This window comes from Danio aesculapii, chromosome 5 (genome assembly GCF_903798145.1).
Source record: "Danio aesculapii chromosome 5, fDanAes4.1, whole genome shotgun sequence".
NCBI lineage: Eukaryota > Metazoa > Chordata > Actinopteri > Cypriniformes > Danionidae > Danio > Danio aesculapii.
Genome location: NC_079439.1, coordinates 39,877,945 through 39,890,052, shown reverse-complemented (window position 1 = coordinate 39,890,052; position 12,108 = coordinate 39,877,945). Strand labels below are relative to the sequence as shown.

Sequence of the window (12,108 nt, the reverse complement as noted above, 5' to 3'; positions counted from 1 at the left end):
GAGTTGGAGAGATCCAAATCCAGCTCTTATTTACAAAAGCGGCAATGGTCAGAGCAAGCAACGAAGAATCACAGAATGAGAAAACAGTCCAAAGTCAAAACACAATTATTCAACAGAGAACACTCAGAAATGACCACTGCAGAAAACCAGGACTAGAGCTTTCTAAAATCACATCGTTCAGTCATTCCTTCAGCGGATTGCTCACATCTCAGCTCATAGATAGATCAGCTGATCATCGTGGCTTTGAAACACTCCAGTGTTTATGTATCTGTGTTTGCACTTGCTGAACAGCGGTGATGAGTCGTAAACCGATGACCTTCATGGCCAATCACAGTCATATCAATGGCCAATCAGTTATGTTCAAGTATGTGCTCTGAAATGTTATTGGGAAATAGATACCGATGGGTAGGCTCACACGGAATCTGCACTCGCAGAATTCCGCAGATTTCCACAGATTTTTAGCCCATCATTGATTCTGTTTATTTGCTTGTGTAAATGTGTAAATTTATATTCATTCAGTTTTTGAATTAATTTCAGTATAATTATTGACTAATATGAAAATGTTAATATAATTTATTCACAATACTTTAATATTTTCTGTCTTTTAGTAGATATATTATAAAAAAGACTTGCTTTGTTTACCAAATAAAGTGGATCTAATTGGATTTGCTCTGTAAACGTTATATAAAAGTTAAAAAGGTATTACTTTTTTATTTCATTTATTAAGGTTTTAGTTATCATACTCCCAAAATAATTCTGCATCAATCTGCAGATTTTTTACAAAATTCTGCGCAGAAATAGCAAAAAATGTCTGCAGATTCGGTCTGGCCCTACCGATAGGTAACTCTTTTGATAACCCTATTTTGAACAAGTAAAATTGAGTAAATGATGACAGAATTTTCATTTTTGTTTCAACTGTCCCTTTAAAGGCATTTGCTCTACTGGTGCTACACAGTGGAGATATATTGTGTGAAAGGAATCACTTCCTAGGGTAGTAACACATGTGGTTTAACCTGGTAAACAATGCACATGTGGTCTGAAGAACAAAGCTATAACTGAGTTACTGAGGCACTCCTCATTACATTGTGTGCTATTTTTTATAATCCGAGTACAGGGATGAAAAGGCGTCGATACATGCCAAATATTTTAAAGAGCTGTGTAATTTGATTCGTGGTCATTTAGGCCCAATCCCAATTCTTCCCCTTACCCCTACCCCTTGTTTTACACGTTCCCGTGAAGGGGTAGGGGTGTCCCAATTCTCTTTAGCTTGAAGGCGTAGGGCTAAAGGCAAGGGGTTAATACTCCTTCGAATGAAGATTTTTTTCAGGACCACACTCAAAACCAAGGGGTAAAAAAAATTTCCCAGAATACACCAGCCACAACGGCAGAATCACTGCACCCGGAATTAAGGAGATCCACAAATTAGTATTTTTTTGTTACGATTTTTACAACAAACACGTATTCATATATTCATAACCGCATTCATGTTTTACAGTCATGCTTTAAAAAAAAAACACTAAAATAAGAACCGTCAAATTTCGCAATCTATAATCCATAATCATAACTTCTGTACGGCAGTCCCACAACATTCTGACATTCGATGACACTCAAATACCCTGTCAGTAATGTCTAGTGGCTGGGAATGGGCTTTTACAGTGTCTGCTATAAGGGTAATGTTGCTTTTGGTGTGCTTACATTGATGAGTATGGCCACTGTGTAAATGCGCAGTATAGTTACGATCTTATTGCCACATTATATCATTATTATAATAATATCATTGCCTTCAGTGGTTTCCTGAAAATAAATACCAAAAAATAGCACAACTGGAAAAATTACAGCAGTCGTGATCGTCTGAACTCGTATAAAGCAAGAGATCACGATGACATATGATGGCAGGTGCTGTAGTGCTGTCCAAATTTTTAGGGGTATATTTTGAAGCCCTTCCCCTAGCCCTTCCCCTCGGTTGTAAGGGCCAAGGGGTAGAGGTACAAAAATAGATTTGGTATTGGGCCTTAGTAAACATTAATTATACATGACAAGAATTTCACCATTTCACAAGAACTGTAATGTTAGTGATTATGTTTATGTGAAGGAAGTGTGTTTCTTCTGAACTACTTGACATTTCTACTCGCCTGACTGGTTTTCTTTGTTTGGAAGTGTGTCCCTGTAGCTGCAGTATATTCAGCTCATATCCGTCACACATTACTCATCAGGGAAGATTTTTGTTTGCTAACTGAAGCAACTAGAGTTAAGTACTTTGCTCAACGACATAACTAAATAACCGCAGATTTGAAGGTCATGTTTCATTTTCAGGTCATTTGGCATCCTCCAAAACCTCTGTGCTGCCAACCAGTGATGTGCTTTTCTGGTCTCAGACTGCGTAGTCTGTCCTCTGATCCTCTCATGCACACAAATTTGGCAGGTGCTGGCTCATATATGATTGGCTGATATATATAATTATGCGCAATTATTTACTCTTTCTCTGCCTGCATTTTTTTAAAGTTGCCATGCAGCATTTTTGACAATTTTTACCTAAATTTGACCTCAGAATATCTCCTGCAAAGACAATATGAGCATTGTAGATTCATTCATTCATTCATTTTCTTTTCGGTTTAGTCCTTTTACTAATCAGGGGTCACCACAGTGGAATGAACCGCCTACTTACGCAGCAGATGCCTTTTCAGCTGCAACCCATCACTGGGAAACACCCATACACTCGCATTCACACACATACACTACGAACAATTCAACTTACCCAATTCACCTATAGCGTATTACTTTGGACTTGGGAGGGAAACCGGAGCACTACCCACTCTACCACCACGCCGCCCCAGCATTGTAGATACCAAAATAATTTAATAACTTGGAAATAATCGTTTATGCGTTCATGCTTTATCGTCATTTGAATTCAGATAATTCACAATACATTTTTGATCAAAACAATTAAAGAAATCCTTTTTTTTCCCCAAAGCTACGCACATACTAGTGCTGCACAATATTGGAAAAATCTGACATTGCGATATATATATATTTTGCTGCGATTTTTATATTGCGATATGAATACAGTTTTGGCAGATAACTTGAATAGCTCTATTTGGAATGAAATCATTAACTTTGATTGTAATAGTCTTGTAGAGGAGTGAATCAAAGAAGTTGCAAAAATAAATAAATAAGATCAAAAATAAAATAAGAGCAAAAATAAAAGGGAAATAAGTAGTCCGATATTCAGGTACAGTAATACGATACGATATTATCATGATATTTTGCTTCTGATAATGATAGATCATGATATCAGCGATGCATCACAAGAAAACCATCCACAATATATCATGATATTTGTAAATAAAGAAGCATCAAAAGGTTCCAGGATGTATTTCTTTTAATAATAGCACATATATTTCTTAGAATTGCAACATTATATATGTTCGATCCGCCATTGTGAGAAGTGCCACTTCATGCATATTACTATTTTGTCCTGTGCCTATTGAATGATCAAATGTAATGTAAAATGTAAACACTGTACATTCTACATTGCTAATCAACAGTAATAACCCAACTCAGCATTGTATGTCCTGCGATGTGACCATTGCGAATGCGCACATTGCCATATCAATGCTGAAACGATATTTTGTGCAGGTTCCTATTGAAGCTTCTGTGTCCAAAGGGATCTCTGTCACTAGCTACGTTTTCGTCCATCTATTTTTATGCACATTTTGAAAATGCTCATAAAAAACGATTATTGTAAACGCCAAGATGCGCATCAATTTTGAAAATGCGAATAAAAAAATGTATGCGCATAACTGAGTAGGATACTTTTTTATTAAATAAGAAAAGATAAACTATAAACTATGATGGAAACACTTTTACCGAACAAACTCCAGTATGTGCATTAAAAAGTCATGAGATTTTATTATAAGAGATCATGTTATGATAAAAATGTGTGTGAATAGACAAACCACCAAGCTGAACACATTGTAAAACATCTGGAATGTTGTTTTGGTCATTCTAAAACGCCTTAACCATTTCAGCATTAGTGTTATTATATTATTAATTACCTCCAGAATTGTCAAGAGCGTCTTTGCTCTGCATCTCATGCCCATGTGTTCATTGCGTGTTGGCATTGTCTTCTGAGGCGCAAGTCATGAATTAAATAAAGAAAAGATTCACGCAGATACCTCAATAAATTCTATTTTTACTGTTGATATTTGGCACCAGTTAATCAGGAGGTGGCAATTTTGTTCTCATTGGATGAAAAAGCTGCTTTATTCGCATGTCTTTTGTGCGATATTCTAGTTTTGCGCATAAAGTAAATTTTTGGATGGAAACATAGCTACTGACTTCTTTAAACCGATGAGATTCAAAATTCACTTTCTTCTTTACTTGTGATCGTATCTACAGTGATCGTTTATGTATTTCGAACCCATAAAACCCAGGAGTTTTGTAACTCATTCAGGACATGCACTAGGACTTCCCTTACTATAAAACACCTAGACCAGTGTTTCCTAACCCTGTTCCAGGAGACACACCAACAGTACATAGTTTGAATGTCTCCCTTATCTGACCCATTAACTTCATATTTTGGAGTCTCTTCTAATCTTCTCATGAGTTGATTCAGGTGTGTTTGATTAGGGAGAGGTTGAAAATGTGTACTGTTGGTGTGCCTTCAGGAACAGGGTTGGGAAACACTGACCTAGACCATTGCTGAAAAATTCATCAATAGGGGGGAGGCATTGTCATTTAATTGATGAGATATCTTGTCAATGACATGCAGGACATAAGTAAAACAGATTTTTTTTTATCACCTTGCCTGGAAACAAAGATCAAAAATGTTTTGTTTGAGGGACATCTAAAGTAGTTTAGACTGCTTTAATGTGTTGCAGATAACCAAGCCTAAATGTCAGTTTGTTGCTTTACATGTCCATCAGATGTTCTCTTCCTGATTAAGTGCTTGGTTCTTTGCCAGAACAAGAGCAGCTGTGAGACTTGTGTTGTTGAGGGTGGAGGCTGGTGTTTTTCTTTCTGTTTCTGTGTGGGGTGATGGAAGACGTATCTGCCGCCGGTGTTTTTGCAGCTGGCTGACTCGTCGCTGCACTTGCTCAAGCTCACCATTAGCAGAAAGCGTAATCATGTCATCCTCATGCAGCTGGTTTGCAGTTTCCTTCTTCTGTATAAATATATGCCCAGATCCTGTTGGTCCTCACCCAGAAGCCATGATTATAGTCATGATTATAATCACTCACAACCGTTAGAGAGGCTGGGTCTTCTGTTTAAGTGAGACCGACTCACTCAAGATGATTTTTTAAAATTATTATTAATATTTTGTTATTCGCAGATTTTGTTCTTCGATATTTCAGTTGGTATTTCGTTCTTTATAAATTAGCATTTACAGAAAAACAGAGTTTGTGGTTCCTAAAGAAATAACTGAAATCTGGTTAGACATACAGCTGCACGATTCTGGCTAAAATGAAAATCTCAATGTTTATTTTTATTTTTTTTCTTAAAATCAAGATCACAATTTTCTCACGATTCTGTAAATGTAAAATAAAGTCGAATCGAGATCGCAATCTTTTTTCGGTTAATTGTGTAGCTCTGGTTAGACATGGGGCAATAACCATTTTCAAGTTATACCACGGTTTGGAAAAGTCTCGGAAAAGTTTAAAACCGCTAAAATTTTCCGCAATCCCATTCCTATGGTGTAATTCCTAATGTGTACGATTTTTTTTTATTTACTTTTTTGTTTTGTTTTTTAGGATAACAGTATCTCCAGCAGTAAAGATATATCCAAAAAATAGCATTTTATATTGTAAAGAAATCTGCATTTTAGAAACAAATGAAGACAGTAGAAGTCTATGATTCATTGGAATTATTTAGCCTGACATGTTTACTGCTCCAACATGTTTTGTAAATGTTTCTTAAAATAAAATATATTGTGTTCATTGGGGGGAAAAAAGTTTTAGTTTTTTACCCAGACATTTAAAAAGAACTTATATTTTAAAGTAGTAATCACAATACTGTGAAACCGTGATATTTTTATCCAAGGTCACCATACCGTCAGAATCTTATACCGACCCATGTCTATTACTGGTACATAAAATATGTCTGTGACTTGGTTCTGACATCACTAACATGTTAATGACTCCTTTATAAGACTTAATTGTTTTATTTTATTGTATTTCATTTATTACTGTAATTCAATTTCAAAGTTGAGACAATTGCTTTCACTATTTCAAGAATATTAAAGGTGTATTATGTGATTTTGGCTGCTAGGGGGCGCATATTAACAACAAACAAAGGCTTAGTTTGATGACACTGACTAAAGGCTCATTTACACCGAACAGGTTTTTACTTCTAAAATTGCGAGATGTGAAAACATGAAACACAGCATAGCACAAGGTCTATGTGACGTGATATTATGAACATCATATAATAACAGACCCATTCAAAATAGGTAAATATTATGTTATGATAAGCACTTTAAGTGACGTCATGTAACTCAGGATATCTGGACAAAGCCACAATGAGCTCTTCCTCTGCCATGATGTAACAGTTGTCATGCCAGCTTTCTACTATAAACAGATGCTAGAAGCAGTTGCCCCAAATCCAAGCTCTTCTGATTGGTCCACTGTTTTTGGACCTGACAGTGGTGAGCTGCTTGGCATTTGAAGGTTGAAGATCTTAACACTGTGTCTAAAAAAACATGGCGTTTACGTGCATAGTGCTTTAAAAGATGTGAGACGTAATGCCGAGTTCAGACTGCATGATTTTTTTAAAGTAGTCATGTCACAGATGTTTTCACACTGCATGACTTTACATTAGGAAGACTCGCCGACAACTTTGTCTCGGTCCGAAAATTACATCTCTCACAACAAAACACAAGTGACATGGAAACAATGCCAGGTCACATAGTATATCTCTTGTTATTAACCACATAATGAGAAAGAACCCTTTAGTGGGGTAGAAAATGTACTTATTTTGCTCACCTGGCTTTTGAAGGAAATTCGCAATTTCGCAACTTTTATTTTATTTTTTTGTGATATTGCTCAAATGACACGTCAAACAGACACTGGTGCTCCTGCCAAATTTACACTAGTTTTTCCTCCATTTCTTGGGTCCAAATGAGAAGAAGCACTTTTAACTTCTACCCCAAACTCCCGCTGGCCTGCAGGTACCCATACTAGTGGATGCTGCTCTCTCATTGGCTGTAGGTAATCGCCAATGTTATTTTTAATCAGAACACATTTAACACGGCATGATTTGAATCGCAGACAGCTCCAGATATTCAGCATGTCAAATATCTCACAGGCATCAGGGACTCATCAGCGATTCTCTCAGATCACGTCTTTGATAGTTCACACTGTGTGATTGTTACTTATGTGAACAAGCACCAATTTGCCTGTGATTTCCGGCATTTGTCTGCGATTTCTTAAAACCTGTGGGCGAGTCAAAATCAGGGCTAAAGTCATGTAGTCTGAACTTGGCATAAGGCGTAACGGTCACACGCATCCGTCCAGCACATGTTTACACTGAAAAACAGCAGAAAATTAAAAGAAAAGAAGAGGAAAATGCATTCTGAGTTGTAATCTTCATTGAATTCTAAGGAACTCCTGCAGAAATCGTGTTCATAGATGAGCTAAAATGTACAAACCTTATTATCATGGTAATGTGAAGCTGAGTAAGGCTAAAAGATGTTGAAGTGAAATGAGACCACTGTAGCAATTTCATATGAGAGGCAAACAGCAGAGCTTTTATTATGCCTTAGGATATTTTTTAGAATACTTTAATGAAAATAAAATTGTACATATTGTGTCTTTAATAATAGAAAGCATATAACTTCAGTCCTCCATTTGCTCTGTACCTTACTCTGTATCTTTTCTTTTGATTTTCTTTGTTCCTAATTTGCTTCTTTAATTTCTTGAAATGTATAATTGCTCTAAAGCATTGGTGTCCAAACTCAGTTCTGGAGGGCCAGTGTCCTGCAGATTTTAGGTCCAACTTGCCTCAACACACCTGCATGGATGTTTCTAGAAAGCCTAGTAAGAGCTTATTTAGCTAGCTCAGGTGTATATGGTTGGGGTTGGAACTAAACTTTGCAGGACACCAGCCCTCCAGGACCGAGTTTGGGCACCCCTGCTTTAAAGTGATAGTTGTGTAATCCATTGTTTGCCAACGTGTTTCTGCAGGCACACCAACGATACATATTTCGAATGTCTCCCTTGTCTGATGGTTTCATTTCAGGTTTTGGATGTTATGATGGGTTGATTTATGTCTGTTTGATTTGGAAGAGTTTGAAAATGTTTAGTGTTGACGTTATTTCAGGAAACATGGTTGGGAAACACTTGCGTAATTTTCTAACTAGCTCTACAGTGAATGTCAGCATCTGTTCTCTCTGTCTGCAGTGTGGCTGGTGGAGAACTCTTTGACTTTCTAGCGGAGAAAGAGTCGCTGAGTGAAGAGGAGGCCACCGAGTTCCTCAAGCAGATCTTGGATGGAGTCAGTTACCTGCACTCCAAACAGATTTCCCACTTTGACCTGAAGGTACGGAGACACATTTGAGTTCCACTCCAGTGTCAGACTGTGACGATTTAACATCGATGTGCACCAGCCACAACAGATCAATTGAGGCGCTGTCATCCTCCCCGCCGGTTATCCACTCACTTCCACCCTCAACATAATTGCTGGACCTCCTTGGGCTGGGGTGGTCATAAATTCAATTCCTTTTATTTATTTTTTGTCTCTATGAAATTTCTGGAAGCTGTCATCGCTGAATTGCATTAATGTTTCAATAGGCATTGAATTTAAAGTTTCAGATGTTATGAGTTTTACCTCCTACTAAAATCTTGTGCAACCGGTCTGACTGGCAGACCAACATCAAAGCAGTCAGCATTCATGTTAACCAATATAACTGACCTAAAGAATAAAACGATATGCTAATCACTAAGGTCACTCATTATTAGCATTTGTGGCTAATCCTTTATGTTACTCCAGCTAAGACATTTATGTAATTGGATCCAGTGCTTTCTGAGCAGTCGTCCACATGGCTTTCCTTAACATTTTAAATATTTTGAAGTCATCTAAGCTTTTAGGAGATTAGTCTGTGCATGAATACAGCTCACTAAAGGAAGTATTGTTTCTATGGAATGTCGATTCAGGGATCTGTTACTGCCCGGTCTGAGTTTGCCTGTGCTTTCTAGAGAACGTTTCTGTAGCTTTGCATGCAATTTACATGTGTTATGGCAGATTTCCTGCTCTCTCTCACTCTCTCTCTCATGCTGTGTTTTTGTTCTGTGCCTATCATTAGATTCTCTCTGTTTCAGTCTGTTTTTCTTCTTCTTCTCTCTCTCTCTCTCAGCCGGAGAACATCATGCTGTTAAACCGGAGCGTGCCTCACCCGCGCATTAAGCTCATTGACTTTGGCCTGGCCCACAAGATCGATTTTGGCAACGATTTCAAAAACATCTTTGGTACCCCGGAGTTTGTAGGTCAGTGTCATCCACTGGTCAGTCTATAGAGATGTGCTGTAATTACACCCACTCTTATTGTTATGGTCCTCTGTCCAATACTTGCTTTTCTCCAGTCATGTGTAATCTGAAAAACAAGCCTGACTTGATGGTAAACAAACACCATAGATCACTGCTGAATTCTGCATATAGTTGTAGAAATGTTAAGCGTAGAAGTGTAGAAATATATAGATTTCTTTTTTATTTATATAAAGTTGAAGACAGAAATTGTGATTTTTTTTTTTTTTATTGTATTTTTTAATGGAGAAAATATATTTTTAACACATTTTCAGCATAATATTCATTAATTCATTTTCTTTTCCGGGAAACACCCATACACTCTCATTCACACACATACACCATGGACAATTTAGCTTACCCAATTCACCTGTACCGCATGTCTTTAGAGAGGAAACCGGAGGACATGGAGGAAACCCACGCAAACACAGGGAGAACGTGCAAACTCCACACAGAAATTCCAACTGACCCAGCCGAGGCTCAAACCAGCAACATTCTTGCTGTGAGGCGACATCGCTACCCACTGTCCCACCGTGCCGTCCCTTTTCAGCATAGTAGTTTTAATAAATTGTTAACTTAGTTAAGAATAAATATCAATAACTCATTTATTTTGCTTGACAGTACATCATATTTTACTAGATATTTTGCAAAATACTAATATTCAGCTTAATATGCAATTTAAAGGTTTAACTAAGTTAATTAGGTCAACTTTAGGGCAGTTCATTAATTCATTAATTAATTGTTGTTATTATTATTATTATTATTATTATTATTATTATTATTATTATTATTATTATTATTATTATTATTATTATTATTATTTTTACAGCCAAAATAAAAGATAAGACACTGAAAAAAATGTATTTGCTCTATTAAACATGAAAATGGTAAATATTTCTACAAGACAATTTCACAGGAGGGCAAATCATTTTGTATATAATATACATATGAAGATTTCAATTGCAAAAGCCTCTAAGTTTCATGTGAAATTTTCTTTTAAAATGGAAATGTAGCTTAAGTCATTTGACTTTATGGTGATGAATATAGGTTATTTTTATTACCTTTGACAGGAAATAACTGAAAATAAACATTAGAGGCTTAGGAAAATTTCATACAGAACTCTTCATATATGCTAATCACAAACACAGAACAAAAGTTTGGGGTCAGTACAATTTTTAATTATTATTATTATTATTATATTTATTGTTGTTGTTGTTAATATTAATATTAATGGTAATAGTAATAAAAGCAATAATGACTGGAGTAATAATTTCATTTGAAACTACAAACAATAAAAAAGCAGTTATTTAAAATTGTAACAAATATTTAATAATTTAACAGTTTTTTTATGTTTAATAAATGCTGCCTTGATTAATAATTTTCTTTAAAAAAATATATAAAGTAACAAACTTTTGATCGGTAGTCAATGTATAAATACGTTTTATATAGTAATATAGCAAATGTTATAATATACATACATATTATGCAATGATGTAAATGCATTATAAATGAATAATAAGTGCATTATATGCACAAATGCATGTTATATTACAGTTTTTAAAAATGATGAATCCATATTGCGGGTTTTTTCATGCATAGATAATTACGAGGTGGCCACCTCTATCAAATTCTGTACGACCTCCATCTTTTGGCAAAAATTATGGCTACCGACAGACCCCAAGTGATGCTCGAGCACTGGTCATGTATTTAATTACATTTAATGTTAGCCTTTTAAATAAGATAATGTTTTACTTACTATAGTACAAGAGTAATGCAAAATGTGTTTGTTACAGGAAGCAAAAATTTCATGGAGATTCCAACTCTGCCTCATTTTGAGCCAGGAAAAACATTATGGACACACACACTTGACATACCATCTATAGAAACCATTTATAATTTGTACAGAATTGCTAAAGAAATTTATTCATTTTCCTGATTAGCATTTTTGTTCTAATGGGAAACGTCACATTTTAGTCAAGCGTGTACAGACTTGGTGGTCAAGGGTTTGAGTAGGTACTTTGCATGCACACTTCATTAAATCTCAATAGATTTTTTTAACAACGTGACTCAGCTCAGCTGTGTCTTCAGTCAAATTGAACAATAACAAGCCCCCCAAAACATCCTAAAAAGCACACTTCACCCCATCCCTCCATGCTGTTGGCGTCACATTTAGTTCTACAACCTGAACGGTAGCCAGTGTGTCTGCAGGCACTGATGATACAGCAGTCTTAATAGGGACACAGTACTAAAGGCCACGGTCAATACCAGCTGGCCTACAGAGCAACCTATTTTAGTGCTCAAAAATACGATCAGCTATCATGGAGGAGAATCCGGTCAAGCTGGACACCTGGTCTTAAACGCACTAATTGAATGATTAGCCCATTACCCAGGCCTAACTTCATTGATTTTTTTTTTTTTTTTTTTTGTAGCCTTAAGGTCAAGAATCAGCTCGCTCCTTCCAATCTCTGCTCAGTGATCAAATCCAGACAGAGCACGATTAGACAAATAGAAAATCTAAGTCAATTCTCAGACTAGCAGCAGCATCTCTCATTTCTTCATTTCCTCATTAACACATAAGTGATTGAAATCCTCT

General features: G+C 36.2%; 1 protein-coding gene across 1 annotated transcript in view; it reads left to right on the top strand.

Annotated features, from left to right (window-relative positions):
• The window catches only part of dapk1 (death-associated protein kinase 1), a 160,128-nt gene that overhangs the window by 69,278 nt on the left and 78,742 nt on the right, over positions 1–12,108 (top strand). Inside the window, exons 4-5 of the mRNA XM_056458172.1 lie at positions 8,397–8,535; positions 9,350–9,479. Of these exons, the coding sequence (XP_056314147.1) occupies positions 8,397–8,535; positions 9,350–9,479 (269 nt within the window). The remainder of the gene's footprint in view (positions 1–8,396; positions 8,536–9,349; positions 9,480–12,108) is intronic.